Source organism: Marmota flaviventris, chromosome 3 (assembly GCF_047511675.1).
Source record: "Marmota flaviventris isolate mMarFla1 chromosome 3, mMarFla1.hap1, whole genome shotgun sequence".
NCBI lineage: Eukaryota > Metazoa > Chordata > Mammalia > Rodentia > Sciuridae > Marmota > Marmota flaviventris.
In genome coordinates, this window is record NC_092500.1 from 137,982,599 (window position 1) to 138,005,424 (window position 22,826).

At 38.2% G+C, this 22,826-nt stretch overlaps 2 protein-coding genes across 3 annotated transcripts in view; both read left to right on the plus strand.

Annotated features, from left to right (window-relative positions):
- The window catches only part of Slc7a2 (solute carrier family 7 member 2), a 65,840-nt gene extending 53,577 nt beyond the window's left edge, over positions 1-12,263 (plus strand). For both annotated transcript variants that reach the window (XM_071610435.1, XM_027954684.3), the window contains 5 exons: positions 2,306-2,408; positions 3,963-4,168; positions 5,207-5,373; positions 6,112-6,220; positions 7,244-12,263. In XM_071610435.1, coding sequence (XP_071466536.1) covers positions 2,306-2,408; positions 3,963-4,168; positions 5,207-5,373; positions 6,112-6,220; positions 7,244-7,440 — 782 coding nt within the window. In that variant the 3' untranslated portion in view covers positions 7,441-12,263. The remainder of the gene's footprint in view (positions 1-2,305; positions 2,409-3,962; positions 4,169-5,206; positions 5,374-6,111; positions 6,221-7,243) is intronic.
- Positions 12,264-21,766: 9,503 nt separating this feature from the next.
- The window catches only part of Pdgfrl (platelet derived growth factor receptor like), a 45,744-nt gene continuing 44,684 nt past the window's right edge, over positions 21,767-22,826 (plus strand). The window contains exon 1 of the mRNA XM_027954723.3: positions 21,767-21,981. Within this exon, the coding sequence (XP_027810524.3) occupies positions 21,927-21,981 (55 nt within the window). The 5' untranslated portion in view covers positions 21,767-21,926. The remainder of the gene's footprint in view (positions 21,982-22,826) is intronic.

Below are 22,826 nucleotides of genomic sequence, written 5' to 3' on the forward strand. Positions count from 1 at the left end.
TGGTGGTGGTAAATTGAAATTCATCCTTAATTGATCTTTTGAGATTTTTTAATTATGTCATTATTTTAACCATTTGGACTTCTAACTGATGTGCAAAGGTTATAAAATAATGCTTCTTCAATATGTATTGGGTATACTTTTTTAATTGATGAATGAGCACATGAAATTCTATTTTTGATACAGAATATTTTAATTGAAGAATCACTTAATTTGGGAAATATTAATTTTAAAATAATGATTCTAGGATTTTTTGAAAGCTAAACTTCACCCCTCCTTGATTAAAGTATTGAGAAATGTCAAAGATAAAAGATAACCTCTGGCTGGCCATTGTACTCGCTGCCCTCAGTACTGTGGCATCCCTGCTTCCTGGGTGCCTAGTTCTCTAAGACTTACAATATCCTCTTACCCCATTTGGAATCTAGTTGTATTTGCACCAATTTGGACGTGTAACTTACATTCAGAAAATCCAGATTGCCTACATTTTGACATGTCTTAATATCCTTGTAAAATGCCTTCGGCCAGATTCTTATTGCATGCAAAAAATTTCAGAGATTCTACAGCTTGAAAAGAATGGTCTTAAAGGACTGTTATAGGAAGCAGGATAAAAACAATAGAAAGTTATATATATATATAAAATGATATAGTCTTGGTAGTAGACATTTAAGTCAAAATAATTTTGTTAAAGCTCTGATATATTGGGGACTTAGAGAGGGCTAATGCTTCATTATATATGAAATGAGATTTCAGGGCTAGAAAGTATTTGCTGAAAAAGTTTCACTTTGTGAACATTTTTCAATAAATCTGACAGTTGACAAGGTGTAGATTAGAAGGTCAGGTCACTTGTTTTCTCAGATTTCTGTCCCTATAAAATAAAGATTGAGCTGGATGACCCAAAGATCATTTTATTTATCAGTGCATTACAGTATTAAAGATAGTTCATAAATTTTTCTTGTCAAAGGATCACACATTTTATTTAATCTCTAAAACCTTTTTCTCTTTTAAGTAAAACTATTGCCCAATAATACTTTGTATTCAGAATTTTAAAAATAATGTATCCCTTTCCACTTGAAAATAATGTAATTTAGCAGCATAATAAGATGTAGAAGTTAATAATGAAAGAAGGTAATTGTAATAGAATTCTTCTTTTAATGCTCTGAAATATTATATTTTGGTTATTTTGGACTCTCAGACCTTACTTGCCTGTATGGATAATCAATCATATTTTCCTCTCTAACTACTTTATTTCACTGTGATCCTTATAAAACATATTAAAATTAAGTATACTAGCAATAAAGAGTTTTTGAAGTTAGGCTTACAGTGTATTTAAAGAAAAGATGTAGTATTGTAGAAGGAGTGCAGGGATGTTGGTTTAGGTGGAGCTCTGCCTCAGCCTGGTGATTGTAGCCTTGCTGAGTTAACCTGTCTATAAAATGGGGATAATCCGGTTAGGTCAGACTATGGGCAAATGCTGGGTTTTGGGTCAAAAATGGTCCAATAGCAGCTATTTTACATAGGTAAACTGAAATTATTTCCCATCTCATAAGATCATTGACTTAAAGATGAAATGAAATCATAAGATATACATCTTTCAGAGAGAGGTCTAGAATACCATGTAAATGTAATGTGACATTCTCTACTTATAGGATAGGGACTAATATGTGATAAATTTAAGTTAATATTAAAGTATATTTTACTTGCTAACATCATTGGGATTTGGTGTGCAGAACCACAAACTGGTCTCTCACATCTAACCAGTCTACCTGGAATGTATAGCTTTAATCACAGTAGAATTTCATCTATATTAGAAATATTGAATTGAAAATTATTGTATTGTTTAATTTTTCAAACTCATTTCAAAGTTTTTGAGTTGTATGTACTTCTTAATACAGATAGAAATTAAAATGACTATATAACTTCTATATGAAAACTCTCTGAAATTTTTTAATGATTTTTAATAATGAGCTAGCCAGTATTTGCTAGCAAAGTTTTTCTTCGGAGACATCCCAGGACAGTATTCTATCATATATTTTCACTGTTTGTCAGGACAAATGTGTTGCAAATAATAAATGAGACGTATTTTGTACTTGCTAGACAGCTGAGAGTCTTTGAAGACTGATTAGCAATTTATATGACCTAAAGAACACTTTATAACTATGAGAAATATATTTTCTATACTTTAATTTGTCATTGATATTGAAATTTTTTAAAAAGTGCCAGTTATTTGTCCCTGAGTCAAGTGATTAACTGTATTGAATTTCATCTGAGGTCATGAACTTGCTCTTTTTTCCTTTTCTTCTCCCAATAGCTGTGATGGCATTTCTTTTTGACCTGAAGGCACTTGTGGACATGATGTCCATTGGCACTCTTATGGCCTACTCTCTGGTCGCAGCCTGTGTGCTCATTCTCAGGTGAGTTGCCACTGGTTCTGAAAGGCATGTGCCAGGTAGGGCTCTGGGAGTAAAGAAAATGGGTCTTACCATCCTTTCTTTCAAGGATGCCAATAGTCTGACAAGGTGAGAGGCCATATCCGTCATTAAAAATCATTGTAAAGTGGCAGAAGCAGAAGCAGCCTTGGTCTTTAGCAAAGAATTGAGCACAGTTTGATCATTAGTGATAGGTCGGCCCAATCTATGTAAATGGTAATTTCTTATAATGTATAAAGACATTTAAATATACAATACTTTTTGTCCCGATAATTCAGTGCCAAAATTTTACACTAAAAGTTTAATTGAAGAAGCATGCACACATTATTATTGCTGTATGTATGTATGTGACTGCATGACCAATATGATTCTGCAACCTGTACATTCAGAAAAATGAGAAATTAAACCCTATCTGATTCAAATGTATGATATGTCAAGATCATTGTACTGTCATGTGTAACTAAAACAAATTAAAAAAAGAAGCATGCACAGATAGATTTAAAAGATGTTCATGGAAAAGGTAAATTTACAAGAGTGAAAAAAAATGCAACTAACCTATCAAAAAGAGAATGGTTAGATAAATGAGGATACATTTATTCAGTGGATTCTTTTACAGCAAATAAAATGATAATTGTGTGGATATATATGTCAGTTTCAGGATGTAAACCTATATATAGCATCTGAGCTTACTTAAATAACATGTTTACATAAAGAATTGATATATGTATATACACATATATGCCTGGATGAAATTGTACCAAAATGCTAACAGTGATTAACACTGGGAGTGGTTCCAGGTGGTTTTAATTTTCTTCTGTATACTTTAGTGTATTTTTTCTCAGTGAGCATTTCTTTATATGGAGGGAAAATACTACTTTCTAAAATAAGCAAAGGCTGCTCAGAAGCAGAGGCCTCACTGGAGAAGGATGGGGGAGATACCAGGAGGTGGGGCCTGTGGTAGGAGGTGCAGGCTGCTATCTTGACAACTTTCTATAGAGGAAGAGGGCACAAATCATAAAGGAAAATGGTATGCACTGGGTAGGGAGAAGGCAAAATGGTTAGATGACTTAGTCTGGGTTAAGCTACAGGAGTCAGATTGGAAAGTTAGTGGAAATGAGACCAAACTATGATGAGGCCTTTGAATACCAACCTGAAGAGATTACACTATTCAGTAGCTGGTATTTAGCCAAAGTTTCTATACTGTTTCCATGAACTTCATTTCCTTTGAGCTTAGACAATTTCAGAAGCAATTATCCTATTGTCACAATTGCCTCGCCTTAAAATTTAACTGTTTTTTGCATCTATTGTGTAACTTTCTAATTAAGTGTTATCAGAGAAAATCCAGGGGTGCTACAGATATTTTATTGAAAAGGTTTGTGACCTGGGTCGGCACATCATGTGTCTGGGTCGTGGGAAGAGTCACTTGATTGCATACAGTATGACTTTGTAACATGTCCTACTTAAGAGTTGTAGCTGCTGGTTTCATTTGAGCCAAATGTCTCTTTGAAAATAAAGACACAAGTATCTATTTGGGGATAGGTACCAGCCTGGTTTATGTTATGAGCAGCCCAAATACTCCCCTGAGAAAGAAGCTCTGGGATCATGTGCCGATACAGCCTCAAAAAGTGAGTCCCAAGTCATCATGCTGCAACAACAAGGCTTCAGCCTGCGAACACTCTTTAGCCCCTCTGCTCTGCCTACACGACAGTCGGCTTCTCTCGTGAGCTTTCTGGTAGGATTCCTAGGTAAGTCTTCCTCACTGCATGTTGTAAAGACCAGCAGATGTGTGTAGATGGAGCCAGAATGAAGTGAAAGAAAGAGGACAGTAGGACTTGTGTTGCTCTAACCTATGTTAGCAACCAATTTGAGTCCTGAAATTTCCACCTAACAAGTTATGAGTAGTTGAGATTATGTGAGTATTATCAAGATAGGTTTATTGTGTCTTGATAATTGAAGAAGAAAGGAAGAAATTTCCTAAGGAAAGAGTTGCAGAAGTGCAAAACATTTCACTGGCTGTTAGGATACTCTGCTTTAAGTCTATCAAGTCAAATACCTCTTCCAATAATGGAACCGGAATCTGATGGGATTGGGAGGCAATGTAGTAAATCTTTGTTTGCTCACCCAGTTATCTAATTACCCGTAAATCCAGTGACTTTTCTTGATCATCATCGGTGTGGCACCCTGCTGGGCACTTGGAGTAGTAGGAGAGATCCTTGCTCTCACAAGGCTTTTATGGCACAAGATTATTGCTGGCAAGCCAGGGAAGAAGAGGTTTCTCTGAAAAAGAGTTAGAGGACCCTCTAATATAGACTAGGAATCATGTCATTGTCTGAAACAGGGAGAAATGATGCAGGTCATATAATATTATCCATCTGAATTATCACTTTATGTTTGCAACAGCTTAAAATACACTTGCCATCTCTCATTGAGGGAAAAAAAGCGGGGGAACTGTCTACCCACTATAGCATCCCATCAGTCCATGTAATATAGTCAGAGAGTAGCAAATGAGGTTCCAGATGGCATATGGGCAAGGAAAGCAAGATGGTAGCACCAAGTGAGAAGGTTGTTGTCTAAGCAGACGGTAATGCAGAATCATACAGTGTTTCTTAAATCAGTAAAATCAACCATCTCTTTTCCCAATGCAAAAGAAGAAAGGAGGAAGCAAATGATCTTTATATTCAGTGAAGCACATATATAAAGAACTCATGTTGTATCAGAATAGACTTAGAACTGTGGAAGTGAAGTGCACATGCTGACTTCATTTTAATACTTACACCTTGCAGCATTCCTCATATTGGGCCTGAGTATTCTGACCACTTATGGAGTCCAGGCTATTGCCAGGAGGGAAGCCTGGAGCCTCGCTCTTCTCGTGCTGTTTCTCATTCTCTGCATCACCATCATCCTCACTATTTGGAGGCAGCCACAAAATCAGCAAAAAGTAGCCTTTATGGTATGTGTGGTGGGGATTAGAGATCCTAAACATTGTGTGCACTTACTTCCTCTGTTTGAACTGTGAGTTGTTTTAAAAAAATAATAATAATTCTAACAAAGTTAACCCATGAACAAGAATATCAAAATTCCTGGACATGTCCCTTTTGTCACAGTATTCCCTCTATATTGGCTGTTGTACTCCCCATTGCTAAAATTTGGATATGCTCCTAATGCAAGATTTTTATATAAGGTAATAAACAAATTTTTTTACTAATCTGTAATATCAGAAAAATAATTGGAATATATTTAGAGATTCAAAGCCCTCTCACATTTATTCCCATCGAAAGCCCTTCCTCTGTAATAATCATGTCCTATTAGAAGTGAGAGCAGGCTTGGGCTGGAAGAGGGTTACCATGTATACACAGAGTTCCAGAGGCATGCCCTGTTGATTTCTATAGTAGACGGATAAGCCCTTAACCCACTTTATCTTGGTGATGATGCAGAAGTTATTGGGTTTGGTCAAATCTCCTATTGCTTTGAGCTTCAGTAAATAATCTGAAATGTGTCTCTCCTTTCAGCAGTCTCTAGAAGTACATTTTTTACTTGGATTGGTTTTCTTGGAAGAATATAAATTTAATGATGCATTTTGAGAGTAATTATGACAAATTTATTGCATAATTTTGGAATCATTTGGGGAATATGCTTTCAAATATGAGTATAAAAATATGAGTTTAAAAAGATGTCCTTTTCCTCTTAGGTTCCATTCTTACCATTTTTGCCAGCATTTAGCATCCTGGTGAACATTTACCTGATGGTCCAATTGAGTGCAGATACTTGGGTCAGATTCAGCATTTGGATGGCTCTTGGTAAGTCTTTTAATGTATTAGTTTTGGGAACTTTGGCCCTCTCTTTCATTTTTCATGGGCTGTCATTAGAGAATATTTCCTCTCTAACTTCAAGCTTTTTAAAAATTTTTTTAAATTCTTCAGTTCCTTCCTATCCCAAGTCTTAGAATACATCAGTGTTTTCTTTCTCAGGTATTTTTTACATACCTGTTTTTTTGTGTTTGTTTGTTTGTTTGTTTTTTGTTGTGCTTGAAGTGCTGGGGATACACTTCAGGCTCTCGCACATGCTAGGCAAATGCCCTACCACCCAAAGATATTTCCAGTCCCTCAGATCCCTTTTTTAATGTAAATCTCTCAGTAAGCCTGGAAAACCACTTGGGTTCTATTTTCTCCAACTTATGAATGAGAAAAATGAAGCACAGAAAAAGTAATGTCATATCAACCCAAATTCTCACCCAGTTCTCTAAAATATAACCAAAACACAGCAAAATGCTTGCATATATGTAATTACCTTAAAAGAATACGTAAAACATCACCTCTTAGCCTCACACAGTTAGCATGACCGTTGATTGACAGTTCCTGTATACACCATTCTTTGGCCTCTCCTGGTGATAGTGACATGTGGAAGGCATATCCATGTTTTATTAACATAGGACATGCTTTCCAGAATAACTAACCATGACTGTGATAGTCCACCATGCATATTTAAGATGTAATTTTAGTCTTTACCTACATGTCATTTTGTTGAAAGTATGATATTGAATTTTGAAAACATACATATAATTTTATTCCATATAAACATTGCCTGAAAAACATTTATTTAGAGAAAAATGCATTCTATAAAGTTAAAAATAAAGAAGTACATTTTTCTACCAGAAAAATATAGAGGAGACATGCTATGGGGTACCTTGTATTTGCATTCCATTCTTCTAAAATGCCAGAAAGAGAAGAGGGGAAAACCTATTAAGTTGTATGTTAAATTTCCCAGATGAAGAGTTACTTTCTGACACACCTAAAACTTTGTTGTTTTTTTCCCTCCAAAAGGTTTTCTTATTTACTTTGCTTACGGCATTAGACACAGCCTGGAGGGTAACCCAAGGGATGAAGAAGATGATGAAGATGCTTATTCAGACAACATTAATACAACATCAGAGGAAAAATCTGCCATTCAACCAAATGACCATCACCAAAGAAATCTCAGTTTGCCTTTCATATTCCATGAAAAGACAAGTGAATGCTAATGCTTGCAGGAGCAGAGCTTGTCCACAGTCTTACGTACATATCCTACATTGAATAAACTATGACAGGATGTCATCATCATGCTAGGTTGTCATGGGATTGCGGCGTGCACAGTTCACCTGAATTGTATCTCCTCACATGGTGAATTATATGCATGGGAAACCTCCTGAGCTCTCTTCTCAGTGATGAATATCCCTAAAATAGTGTATGTGTGTGTGTATGTGTGAATGTAGGTATATGTTTGGGAACATGAATGTTAAAAGTTAGTTGGTGTATTTTACTATTATTTTGTCACATCACACCAGTATTGTCATAATTGGTGGCATATACTGCACATACCTAAATAGAGGTAAATCACTGAATAGAAAGTGTTTTATACGTGCCCTCTGTGGTTGGGGAAATAATGATTGCTTTTCCTTAATAGGCTTCGTTAATGTCAGTGCAGGTACACTAAAGATGCAGTTGCCCACTATCATGTCTATCACTGATAGGGGTGAGGGGATAAAGAATGAGCCTTTTCTTTAAGTTGTAAATACCAGTAATGAGTTTAGTTCAATTTTTTTCCTGTGTGGTACAACAGTTTGCTAACTTCAGCCAGAAGGAGCATTTGCTTCTGCTGTTATATGCAGGACAGAATGGCATTCCATGTCACCAGATGGCATCCCCTGCAACTCTTCTTTGCAAGCTATGGTCCTTAGAGGTGAGATACCTGCACCGTCTGCACCCTCAACCCACTGAAGTGCTTGTGAGATGTACTGTGATCTACTTGGGACTCTTAAAACTAAGGAGTGAGGTGGGCCCCATGGCCTGAAAGCAGGAATAAATGGAAGTCACTTAAACCAGTAGAATCTGACAAATGACTCAGTTGATGGAATAATTCATACATTTTTTGTAGGACCTGATCACAGTTCAACATTTTTAACTAAACAGGCACAAAATTCACTCCTCTTTTTCTATTATTTTGTCTTATCCTAAGTTTGAGGGGATACAATAGCAAATTCTACCTTTACAACACCAAGTAGAGGAAAAGATGCAAGAATGTAAGAAACAACTCCCCTATTCTGATATTATTAAAGTGCCTGTTTGGATAGTAAAGGGCATTTGACCCAGTTTAAGGAGTTAAGATCTATTTTGATTCTGTTGTTTCTTTTGGAAGCACTTAGGGAAGTCTCCCACCCTGCTCCCCAATAAATCTTTTAGCACTTTTTATTTACTTTGCTTTTAAATGACTAACAGTCATTTAAGCTGTTAGTACCAGTTAAACTATTAGTACCAGTTGCAGTGTTTCACAATAGCCATCAATAAGTAGGGAATTCTTTTGATTAAGAACATAATTACTTAAAGCTTTAAACTAAAAAATTAACCAAACTGAATTAAAGCTATATAAACATGATAACCTTTGTCTCTGAATAAATTGTATATGTTAAAATATTCTACGTTCTATATTTTACCTTATAGTGGATCATAAATTCATCTTCAGTGTGTTTTGCTCCTCATGAATGACTTTTTGTGCAAATATTTAAATGGTTCATTAGAGGAGGCTAGAGCTAGACACTTACAGGTGGGTGGCATCCCAGAACACCTGGGTGAGTGTTACCAAGCATGCTAGTTGATCCCCCTAATCCAAAGGCAAGGAAAACATTTGTTTTCTGACATTTCTTTTAGGAGATCAGTTATCTTATTGATGCTATTCAAGTTGCAATTATATTGTGTAGTCAGGAGTTGTTTCAATTGAATATCAGATTAATAGGTAGGAGGCCTATGTTTATAACTGCTATGTTTTAGCATCCCTAACACAACTCATTACTGACATTCCACAATTTCCAGGATGCATGTGGTAAAATCTGAAGCCCAGCCAAGTTTTACTGAAGGGGAGGAGTTAAATAAGCAAGGGGCAAAATATTTTAGTAAGGACTGTGGGGATGAAATCCTTGCTGTTCTAGCAGTACACTTAGACCCTTTTTATTCTAGAATCAATGTAGAATGGGCCCTTCACACAGGAAATGTGCACAATTTCATATATGAATCTTTTAATCTTTTACTATAACAAAATTAAGAAATTAGCTTAGAACGTGATAGGCAGCTAAAATATTATGCCCACCGTATTCAATTAGGGAGCAGAATTAAGTTAAAAATTGTTTTTTCCACATTGAAATGCTTAGTAGACAAAAATGTCTATGAAGAGATGCTTGGTCATGGCAGCACATTTTTTCTGTGAAGACTCAAGTGGATGTGCCTGTTTGTATGTATGTAAGCACGTTTATGTACGTATGTGTGATGTATATGTGTGTGTGTGTGTTTCAAATATCAGTGTATTAAGTTGTGTTTATGGTAGGCTTTGGATATGATATTGTTATTTGGATAGAAAAGCCAACTGATGTGGAGAAAAATTAGTGTTTTATATTGATAGGTATTTTAGGTTTTAAACTATTTAAAAATATACAGCAATTTTATATGTATATTTTTTATAGATAGATTAAGAAATATTTATCATGTTTCTAATATAAAATCACTGAACTCTACATTATAGATATATTATAACAGGTGCTTTGTAATCTAAATGGAGTAGAGGTAGGGACTTTCGGTATCACTGTTTACTTGTTTCCTTTGTACCTTTTCTGACACACCAGTTCTGTTGCCTGCATTTGAATTTATAACCCTTTGAACAAAATGTTATATTTACTTTTTTAGGATTACCAAAATGTTTTATGTAGATTTGACTAGTAATCAATCAAATTTATATAAAGTCCTCTCCAGAATTTAAAAAAAAAAAGTATATCACATTCTTTTAATTGTGATTAAGTAAAAGCAGCTCCCATAACTTTTCTTTATATACTAGGAACTATGTTCTCAACATTTTTCAATGAAAATGTCTTATAATGACTCCTTAATGTTTTTCTCTAAAAAGGAATACTTTGTGAATTACCATAAAAGGCAATGCTATCCCTGCATTTAAGAAGATGACTGTGCATACTCTAGTTTAAAAACTCCTTATGAGAAAAGCTTGTTAGAGCCTTCGGTATATACTAAAATTCAGATAATTGCTTAACCACATTTTCCCCCAAGATAAACATCAAGAAAACTAAAATATCATTTGATACATACACATGTGCATTAGTTCTATGTATCAACATCTCAATGTTGAAACTAATATCAGTATATAAAATTTTACTGTTACCAAAGTTGATATCAACCAATGAAAGTCAGGATAAGAGCCTGTTTTTTATTTTAATGAAAAAGTTTTTAAACTTTTTTATTTTAAATATTAGCCAAAATATTTTCTGAGTCCTGGGTGTTGGCAAGTTAGCTGTCAATTCTTTTTGATAAAACATTTTTAATTAGAATCTGTTTTTACCATATTTTCTAAATTCATTTGAGTACTTCACAAGGAGTATAAGGGAAAGTAATTGCCCTCAATGATGAGAGAGCAGCTGAGCCTTATTATCTCTCTCTATCAGGGCATATTCCAGAATTGCAAACTACATGACAAAGTCGTGCCAAAATTCCAGCTCTCCTTGCCCTGCACCGTTGCCCTCACCGTTCTCCTGATTGCTTCAAGTGACAGCACCAAAATTACAATTCCCACAGGGCTTTCAAGGATTGAGTTTAGAGTGTACATCATGGATTATTAAGATTCACGTGATTAGTGAGTATTTCTGGTGAATGAAGTTAACTACCCTTTTTGCTAGTGCCAAAACAGTGCCTTCTCTGTATGTTCTCTACTTTATAAAGTCCTCTAACGTGCTTATATATCAAGGGGAAAAGTACTAAAGATCATATAGTACCTAATGCCAGCAAAGGTCATTTTTTTTTTAAATGTATGGATGTGAAAATAAGGTTGCTTAACTTGTTTAGCTGAGTTTTTTTTTTTTTTCTTCTTGTATAATTATATTTAAACACTTTAAAATAGTTTTCTGGTTTCTGGATTTTTAGAGGCCTGATCCGTTATCGTTGTAGTTGTTGGTTCATACTGTTCTTTATTGTTTTATGTATACGGTTTAGTCTTATTGATTTCAAATGCATTTTGTTATGGCCCAACCCAGTGGGTAACACTGCTTGCTGAGAACATTGTACTCAGCTGTTGCTCACCATAGCTAAAGCCACTGCCACAGTCTCTGGGCCTTCAAGACTCTTCTTTGACCACTGATAGCACCATCAAAACCAGAACCCCAGGCTGGTTCCAGGGTCAGACAGCCTGTACCATGTGAGCAGCTCCAGCTACCCCTGTTGGTGGGGTCTTAGAATAATGGGGAGAATATGATATAAAAGACTTCAAATGCAAATAAGTTTGTTTGGGGTTCTTAATTTCAGTTCTGAATATCCCATGAGTATGTCCAGATAAATAAAAGGACCAAGGAACATCTATGACTCATGGAAGAAGTGGCTGCTTCCTGGAACTGGCAGGGAAGGAGTAGGGCCTTCTGCTCTTCCTGTGCACTGACGTGCATGGCCACGACCCAATTCATAAGAGCCTTTTATTACCAACAGAATAGGTTTCTCTGACCCAAAACTGGTCAATGGACCCTTTATTTTTCAGATCCACTACCTGTGTCTAGTTGTCTTAATGCTTCGTTATCATTGTACTTAAAAGAAATTATTGATAGGGTCTAAACCATACAGCAATTCTATGTCTGTAAAACCCAACAAATACATTGCAGTTGTGCTAATGTAAAGATTTTTTTTTTGTTGTTTAGGAGATAATTTTAAATTTAATGTTTTCAATGATAATCAGTGTGTCTTTTTACTTTTAAAGTTGGATTCTTTTTTTTAGAATTTGTAATAAAAAAACTATTGCTGCTTTAACTACTGTAAAATATGCTTTCTAATGCGATCATGTATTTTTAAATAAATTTTAATGTGACAATAATTTAGTATGCATGTTTCATACAAACCAAAAGTATGCATTTCATATTGACTGAATACCTTTTTTAACTGGGGGAACTTTAAAACTCAGAAATACAATGTGATCTACTTTGAAACTATTTTGTTATACTTGCCTGGGGCCTACTATATAACTGCCAAGACCTGCAACATTAAAGAGATGTTTTTCCATATCTTCAAGCTTCTTGGCACATTCCCAAAACTATCAGTTGCTTCTGAAGCATGCTACTCCAGGGTCTCACAAGTGAGATTCTATACCACCTCAACTGCCATTTCATGGACCAGTCATTTTCACAATGCTCTGATCTATAGGAAGCTATTCAATGGTCATCCCACCAAACCATAACCTTTAATAACTGGTGAAAGGTTCTATACACCTAAAATTTTTTCAGTATGGTAAATAAATATTTACAACTTCAACTCTTTTGACCCTCTGATAGGGAGAAGTGAAAGTATTTTGAAAATGATTCTAAGTTACAAATCTTTTAAATTAGTTTAATTTTGAAATTTCTTGGTGTATAGTAGTTATATTGATGCTAGTAAAATGAAAGGAACACCTTGAAATGTTTACACTTTGATAGCAATTTAGCCAGCACTGGAAACCATGCTAAAATAGCTAAGAATTTGCTAAATAGATACCTAAAACCATGTATCTAATTGTTGTCTTGATTAGCATTGCTAATAGGTGTGGGTGCCCCATCTCTGCTTTGGCACCATGGGAGCACAGGAAGGAAGAACTCCCCAGCAGCTGTGTCTGGGTCCAGGCAGGACCCCCTAAGGGTATGAACATGACCTGAGTGTTTATAAAGAAGGCCACAGATAAGATTTCTCCTTGGGCTCACAATCCATGAGTTTCTGAGTGACTGTGTTGAGAAGTCCCCATCTGTGTGGGATGAGTGATTCATTTTGTCCCATAAAATATCTCAAAAAAATTCTCCAAGACATACAAAAATAACTCCCATCAACACATTACCTCAACTGTTTTAAAGTAGGCCAAAGTATGGGTGAAACTGGAAAGAAACTCAGTGCAAAACAGATTTACTTATGTGAACCTTTCTGGTAATGGTTGATAGCCACCTCTTAAATATGTTTAGATACCAGAGATTTGAGAGGTCATAAATGTGGGTAAAGAGGCCTTGTTCCTCTACCAAGACTGGAGCAGTTGTCAGGAATAGAAAGACACAAAGCAGAGATTGCATTAGCAAGAGACCCAGGACTACATCATGGCCCCGGTCATGGTGGAAAGCAAGCTGATTTCTGGGTTCTGGGTCCTTTAAGCTATAAATACTATAGCATCACCATAGTTCAGGATTCTGGGGTTTCCCCATTTGGTGAGGTCTCCAGAATCTACCCCCACCTGCTCATTGATGTCTAATAATTCTTTACACAAGGACCAAGGGTGTCATGTCCTGGTAGAAATCCAGCTTAAAATTGCCTGTTATTATTAATTTTTTTCTTTGGCAATGTTATTTTTCAAATTCAAATTCATCTTGAGATTTATGTGATTTAAGAAGCTACATGTGAGGGACTGGGGCTGTAGCTCAGTGGCAGAGCGCTTGTCTAGCACATGTGAGGCACTGGGTTCAATCCTCAGCACCACATAAAGATAAATAAAATAAAGGCATGCTACTCATCTACAAAAAAAAAAATTAAAAAAGAAGAAGAAGCTACATGTGGGCTGGGGCTAGGGCTCAGCAGTAGTGCACTTGCCTGGCATGTGTGAGGCACTGGGTTTGATTCTCAGCACCACATATAAATAAATAAATAAAGATCTATCAACAACTTAAAAAATATATTTTTAAAAAAATGAAACTACATGTCTTGGAAAGCCCTTATATTTCTTGGAACCCTACTCCCATCCTTTTCTGGACTGTTATATCAGTTTTCTAGGGCTGCCATTACAAAAATACGACAAATTAAGTGACTTAAAATAATAACTGTGAAAGATATTTTTTTCACAGTTCTGGAGATCAACATGCTGATTCTAAATTAATTTGGAAAAGAAAATGTACAAGGATAATCAACAGAAGAAAAAATGATGAAGTGCATCCTTGGCCCAAAGAATAAAACCCACTACACATCCATAGCAATGAACACAGTGTGGTATTTCCCTAGGTATAAAAATATCAGTAGAATAAAATAAAACCAAAAAAGATCCATTTACATATGTATTTAATACATACTAAAAGCCAGCTCAAAACAGAAAAAGAACCAAATGGTGAAATAATGAACATCCTACAAAAATAAAAAAATAAAAATAAAAAGCTAAACATCTAACCAGCCATACCAAAAATAAATTATAGGGAGATTTAAAGTCTACACATGAACAACAAAATTACAAAATATCATGATTTAGTTTGATAATTAGAGGCAGAAGAGACATAAAGCCCAGAAGCCATGAAGGAAGTTATTGAAAAATGTAATTGATTAAATAGTGCTTTAATTGCTTGAAGAAAGGCATTATTAACAAAAACACAAACGAAGGGTGAAAATGGTCTAAAATATGAAAAACACACAAAAGCTCAATAGCTAGTACATATGTGTGTATATGTATACATATAAAACTGTTATTATAAAGCAAAAATAAAAAGAACTCAGTTTTCAAAAATAGACAAATACATGTGACTAATAAACACACGATAAGATGCTCAGCTTCAATAATAATAAACAGAATGGGAACTGAAAGAACACAATGTGATTTTTGCCTCTATCAGGTTATAAAAATTGAAAGAATGGTCACATTCAGTGTTGGTGGAGCAGTAAAGAAATAGGTCAGCATACATGCTCCTGAGGAAAGTCGAACTGGTTATAAATACGGACAGCTTTGTAGAAGGGAAAGCTGGTAGCATTTATCAAAAATATTAAATATCATGAACTTTGGCTAAATAATCTCACTTCTAAGTGTCTATAGATATACTCATGGGTACAAAGAAGTTGGGATAAGAATAGTTTATGTGGTAGTTTTTACAGAAGATTTTTTAAAACAATCAAAGTATTAAGAGGAGAAAATTAAATGACAGTGTGTCTATGTAATACTTTGTCGCTAATAGGAAGGGTAACAGACATGAAAGAGTATTTTTATTATTTTCATCATTTCCTGTCATATAATTCTGTGGGGGTTTTCAATACTTTTGAATGGATTAATTAGGTAGTGTTTTGTTAAGTGTTATTTTATAAATAAAATACAGCTGGGTACCTTGGTGCACACCTGTAATCTTAGGGGTTCTGGAGGCTGAGACAGGAGGATCAAAGCCAGCCTCAACAACTCTGCAAGACTGCAAGCAAACTAATAAGACTGTGTCTCAAAATAAAAATAAAAAGGGGTAGGGATATGTCTCAGTGGTTAAGCACCCTGGTTTAATCACTGGTACCAAAAAAAAAAAAAAAGAAAGAAAGAAAGAAAAGAAAACACAGGCAGAGCAACCCAGTGCTACTCTTCATTAATGCCAAACTTCTTCATAATGTGGCACCATTTTTCCTCTCCCCAGGTCTTCCACTTTGCCTACCTCAAGAGTCAGCCAGTATTCTAGCATCTTCTTCAGTATGTACTTTGTAGCTTTGTGCTTTGCCCAGATTTTCTTTCTCTGGGTATTACTGTTTAAAAACAAGACAAAAAGATTTAATGAAAAGCTATTAATACATTATGAATACAATAAAACACAATTCAGTCATTAAACATGAAATAGAGGGTGGAGTGAAATCAACTAAATTTATTTCCTGGCTAATGTATCATTTTTTTAAAGAAAGCAATTTTTCTGATTATAAAAACAATTCTTATTCATGGTAGAATACTTTGTGAATGCAGAAAATACACATTTTAAAAGGACTCCTGTAATCACATGATTTAAAGACAACCATTATGAGTTTCATCCAGGTTTGTTGCTTTCTGATCAGTGTTAAATGCAAACACATCAAAAACGTCTTTCCAACATGCATGGAATCATACATACATAGTGTTATATCTGGCTTTTCCACTGAGTGATGTAGAAGCAATAGAACAATATCCGAGGTAAGAATCCAGGCAGTGTCAGAGAAAATAAGTAAACTGCCCAGTTCACACAATTACTAATTAGTAAATTCAAACCAAGTCTGTGGTCTATGACCTGCCGTCTTAACACTGTTCTATCCCCACCCACTTTTATGTCAGCTTTGTTGGGTAAAAGTCACTTTAAATAAGGTAACAAACAACCCAAGCAAATAATGGGTAAAAAATCTGAACAAATACCTCACCAAAGAAGATATAAAGATGGCAAATGAGCATATGAAAAAAGCTCAACATTATATCACTAGCAAATTGCAAATGAAAATAAGGAGATAGCACTAAATGTTTCCCTATTAGAATGGCCAAAATCCCAAACTCTGACACCAAATGCTGATGGATATGTGAAACAACAGCAAAATGGTACAGCCACTTTAGAAGACAGTTTGGCAGTTTATTTCAAAACTAAATGTACTCTTACCATATAACCCAGCGATCACACTTTCTACGCTTTCGCTTTCTCCGTATTCCTGATTAACTGCTGGCTTTCAGCAGGCTGCATGCCCAAGACACCTGGGGAGTTTCTTTACATTCTTGCCCCCTGGCAATGGTGACCACAGTGGCTTCTGTCTCAGTCCAAGCCTTCTAAGGTCATTTTTGCTTGTCTTGTGTCAGCTCAGTCATAAGGAGGCCTTTTATGCCTGGGCCTTAAATAGAGGCCTTCCTTAGTGTTCCTGTCCTTCCTCCCAAAGGCACAGAAATTGGCCTGTGTCAGTAGAGGGGCTTGGAGGAAGGAGGAGCAAGTTTCCTGTCCCTCCCAGCACAGTAGCAGACCTCTGCTTTGTGTCAGTACAGGATTCTGGACCAGAGCCGCCTCTTAGCCCCACTGCAGATGGCTCTTCCTCCCAATCCTCCATCCACAGAGGAAGCCTTTGCCTGGAACCACAGGTGGAAGGCTTTCCCCTCCCTCATCCAGTGGCTTTCAGCTTTTGCTTTATGTGAGAGAAAAGTTTAGGAAGAAGGCAAGTTTTCATCCCATGCACCCTTGAAGGAGGTTTTCTCAGGTCTTCTGTCTGCTCCTTCTTATGAACAATCAGCAAAGATTTGTTGGAGTGGATTTGGGATTCTCCTTGTGTCTGGGTCTCACAGGGATCCTCAACTCTTGTGTCAGTCAGTCTTCATTCAGGTGTTAATTCATTAAAAATTTCAGCTGTTTTCTTCTCGTGGCTGCTTTTACAGCAGTACCTATAAGTCTCTACTCCTGCAAAAAAGCCGAGCAGGAGTCCCTGTCTCCATGGGACAACTCATGATTCTGTTCATCTGTTTGCCTTTTAAATTTTAAGCTCTCTGTTGACACGTCTATTAGAATAACCACAAAGTACTCCTCTCTGATTTCAGGAATTTAAGAAGGGCACCTTTAGAGCCTTTCCTGCCTGTAGATCAGGGGAACCCTGCTTAAGAGCCTTCATTTGTAGGGATAGCAACAGCTCATTTTAACCAGCAGAATTATGATTTAGACCCACATATACAGAAGAAAAATAAAACCTGAATTGTAACTTACTACAAGTTTGACTTTGGGCATCCTTATCCACAAAATGCGGATAACAATAGTGCCTACCTCATAGGCTTGTTTGATAGGATCAACAATAAGTGTATGGTAAGGATCTATGGACCTAACACTCTACTTGAAACATAGTTAATTCCTAATAAATAATTATTATTTTCTAGGAACTGTTGGTGCAATGCCAACTTTTATAAGGCACACTTCCTACTTTTGAACTCATGGTTGGTAGCACAGAAGAAAAGCATAAACAGATTACAACTAAATTCTGAGTTCTGTCATCAGTGCCATCGTGGAGGTGTATATACAACAATTGGCAGGATGTGAGATGGAGCTAAACCTTGCAAGATTAGTGAGGCTGCTAATCTTATGAAAAATTAGTGGGGTGGGACAAAAGGAAAGCAGATGGTCAAATGGAGGGGGGATGGTTGGGGCAGGAGCAGCAGGAGCGGTGGCTAGGGGTGCAGAAAGTCGGGGCAAGTACCATGAGGAATGGAGGGCAGGACTGGAGTGACCACATAGGAGGAAGCCAGAGAGGCAAGCAAAGGCCAAGAACTCCAGACGATGAGCCTTGCTGGAATGCCTTGGAAGGGTGGAGGCAGGGTGAGTCTTATTTGAAGATGGATCTAATTGCTAGGGAGATAATCCACTGACACACAAGAAGGAGAGATGGAGAGATCAGTTAGAGGGCTGCAGCCACACTCTGAATGAGAAAGGATAGCAGGTCCAAGCAGGGAAGTGACAATTGATGCCAATGACAAAAGAAGGGTGGACTTAGGGCTCCAGGGGGGTAAAACAGAACAGGACCCAGCTACCAGGTGGAGCCAGCAAGAGGAGAATCTAGACTGAAGCCCAGGCTCCAACAGAGAGGGAGTGTGAAACACTCAACACACAGACTCAGAGGGAAAAGGGACCCCAGGCTGGGGCAGCCAGACAGATCGACGTAAGCCAGCATGCACTCCAGGAGGTTTTGCTCAGAATCCTCCCCAGAAGGTGATTATGGAGAACAGGCTGTGTGCCCTGCTCTGAGTTACTCCATGATACATAGAACAGGAGCTCTCAGACTCGCCTACACCTGAGTTACTCCATTTTGGAAAGCAGCTTGCCACAAGCTACTGCATTTTGAGTTTAGCACCAAGCTGGAATGACTCTACACCTTGGTTGTACAAGTCAACAACCACCATTTGCCTAGCACGACTATAAGGCACAAACTGACAAATAAATTAATTGTGCTGATAAAAATAATCATCTGTAAACATATCAAATTAATCAGAAGCACATGGATGCATGGGTATTATCAAACTTATATCACCAAATGAAGCAACCCCCTCACTCAAGGCTCCTCACTCAAGGAGCACCACATGACTGAACACAGCAGTACCCTGACCCTGACGCCTGGTCACTCATCAACAGATTTGCCATAGTGACAAACCTTCAATTTCCTGTGCCATCTAGCTTCAGCAGAGCATGGTTTATCCTGCCCATGACAACCATGCATGACCCACTCCAAGCTGAAACTCCAAATGGACACGCAGAAATTGCTGTCTGTCTGGACCTTGGCATAGAACAAATTCCTGCATTTTGACATCCTGAACATCTAATCTAACCACCATTAGTACCTGCTCTCTGCCTTTCCTCTCAATTCAGCTGACTGAACCCCTGTGGTTGCCTTAACACATTCTTAGCCTTTCTGTTAAGTATATATATTTAAAATTAAAATTGTGTGAAGTATGATGTGTGATTTGAGTGTTATAGATATTAGAAAATAAGAGTGGAATAAAAGAACTTGTGATTGCCCAGTTTATGACTATCAGGTGACCCACAAGTATTCAATGAACTTCTTTCTACAGGTGAAAATAGTATACCCTATGAATTTATTGTCAGTCAATGAATTCTGGCATTGGTCTACATTAATGACAATGACACACAGTTCTACAGTAGTCTAAATGCTTATCTCCAGGCTAGTGTCCACTCCTTAAAAGTGGCCATGATGGACAATGTCCTAGTCTTCATAACCATGACATCAAACACACAGTGCACATCTGTTCAAACAATCTTCAAGTCTAGTTCCCTCCCTTTATGAATGCAAGATCCTGGAAGGTTAAATGAATAGTGAAGGTTAAATGAATAGTGGCCATTTTTATTCCCAGATAACAGTTTTCCCCATAAACAGTGTAAGTGGATAGCAAAGCTATAGTTGGCAATAGAACATAGAATTCTTGATTCTTCCTGCACAAAGCAATTAAGAAACAGTCATTTATCCTATGCTCCGGCACCTCTCACCTTGTGGGTAAGGGAGAAGTCTCCTTCCTGTTACTTCCAGTCCAGGAGTCTGTAGTGGTAATATTTGCTGCTAACACTACAATGAGACTGGCTTCCGACCGAGGCCCTGCTTCTCACCTGGGGGATACACACTGGCATTCTCACACTGCAAACTGCTTTCATCTTATGAGACCACAAACTCAAGAACCTCTCACCTTTCTATGCTGAGGGAAAAATAATGCCCAAGTCCTCTGCCACACCACACCACACCACACCTCAGCCCCACTGTCTGCAGTCCTGGACTGTCAATGCATTCATCTTTCCCACTTTACTTTCACAATGAATCTGCCCTTTCCTGTGATCAACCCAGGCTACTGGGCCAGTCTTGCTTTGTGCCTTCACTGATGCCTCACTGACCAGCTCAAAAGGAGGGAGCTCTGCCCTCCCTCCTCCCTCCTCCCTTGGCTCTCCAAATTCAAGCCATGAGCCTCTGTGATTTCCAACTCTCCTTCAGCCTGTACTGATCACTCACCTTTCTGAAATTCTCTAGTATTAATAGTATGCGTCCTACAACTTAGCACATAATTTTCTTTTTTTTTTTTTTTTTTTTTTTACTTTTTTCCTTTTCATCTTAGTCATCTCCAAATGCTTCATGGTGAGGACACAGGTGGGTACATAGGAATATCTTTTAACCTTTTTTGGTTTGGTTTGGTTTGATTTTAAAAGACAGTGTCATTATGCTGTTCAGGCTGGTAGGGAATTTCAGGGCCCAGGACACTCTTAATATGCATGAGAATGGGATTCAGTTACTAGAACTGAAGAGCCTACTTGGAGAAAATGAATCCTATACTTACAATGAGCCCAGAGCGCTGGTAAAAGATGGGAGGAGGGTACTGATACTGTTACTTGGATTTTGGGGGGTGGGGCACAGATCCTCCTAAACACCTGTACAGTGTTCTGCAGGGCAGTGGGTTTTCTGTATACTAGAGGAAAAAGCAGTTCCTCCAAAATCTTGGTGGGAAGGAGTTGGCCAGCTGTGAGTCCTTCTGCTGGCAATGTAGACCTCTTCCATATTTGGCACCTCCCCTCATATGTCTCAGCTGTAGTAAGATGCTCCTTACTCCTTTTTCAGTAGGTTCAGTCCTGGGTGCATAGCCCATCTCTGTCCAGTCATAGGGTGACAGGAATAATTAAGGACAACAGTGCAACAAATGAGAGAGACAGACAGACCGACAGAAAACCAGGCGGGCAGGCATACAGTCACTGACCTTCTGGGATCAAACAAGTTTAGGGGGAACTTTTTACAGAGCACTGCTTGAGCAGGTGGAGTAAGCGCTGGTGACATTTGCATAGTTATAGTTGTGTGACTCCATCCATATCCACAGGTCGGAGCTCAGCTACTGAGTGCGGGTGCCACTTCTCGAACTTGTAAACTTGATAAAAACGCTGAGATTTGGAGAAAAATAAAGGCGTGGTTATTGTCATTGACATTTCGCCTTTAGACCTTCCTCAGAACTCAGAAGTAGTACTGCTCTTCACCGCTCCGCCAGGGGGCAGGAGGGGTCACATTACACAGGGAATTAAAAAAAAAAAAAAAAATCTCTAACTTTCCCCCCAAATTGTGTTCCTCCTCATGAAACCGAATCCTCCAGCTGCAGCCTCCCAGCCGCCCGCCCCGTACTGCCGCTGCGGCTTGGAGGCGGCGCCCCTCGCCCGCCGCCTCCCCCTGCGCCCCTGCCCTGCCCTGCCCGGTCCTGCGCAGCCCTCAGCGCCGCGCCACGGACCCGCAGTCCCCAGCCCTGAAGATGAAGGTTTGGCTGCTGCTTGGTCTTCTCCTGGTGCTCGAGGTGCTGGAGAATGGTGAGTGACTCTGGACGGATACGATCGGGCTTGTGCTGCCTATAGCCCCCCGACCCCCGGTCCCCATCCTGCTCTGGCCAACAGTTCCTCTTACTTTGGCAGTCTGTGGTTCTGCTCCCACGACTCCCTGTCTGGTGCACCTGCCCCCTGGTAAGAGGGTCTCCTTTCTTCTGCTCTCCACCTCTCTTGCTAGCCTTCGGAGAAAGTGGCAGTTACTTGGACCCTCAGGAACCCATCAGGTCCGCTCCAGCCCTCTCGGGCAAAAAAGCCCTCCGCGGGTAAACGGAGCATCCTCAGCCAGAGCCTGGTCCAACCCCGGTGTCAACGTGTCGGTCTGGGAGGTGGCGCGGGAGGGGTAGATCGCTTCCATTTCCGCGCTGCAGTCGGACCTCAGCTACTGAGTGCGGGTGCCACCCAAGCAAGGCAATTGCTGATTCTTAAGCAAAATTCTCGCACAAAATTCCAAGGGTCCTCCCCCGCAGTCCTGAATTTATTTTTGTATACCAGTTTGGGCTTAAATCCTGCAAGATCTGCATAAGTCTTTGACCATAAATTTTTATGAAACCTTAAACCTCAACCCCCACTGCTGTCACGTTGCTTCATTTCTAATGGGATGGAAAAAGGCAAAGAAAAATGCATTTTTATACCACATAAATGGGGGATGTACAACCCTGCACTTTTTAAAACTTGTGCCTGCTTGTGGTTCTTACTGTTGTGTGGACTCAAAACCACAGGGTCCGGTTTTATTTGTATGTATGTATGTGTGTGTGTGTGTGTGTGTGTGTGTGTGTAGATCATATATATTCTGTTTGTGTAGTAGTGTTATCTGCTGTTTAGTTTGCCTC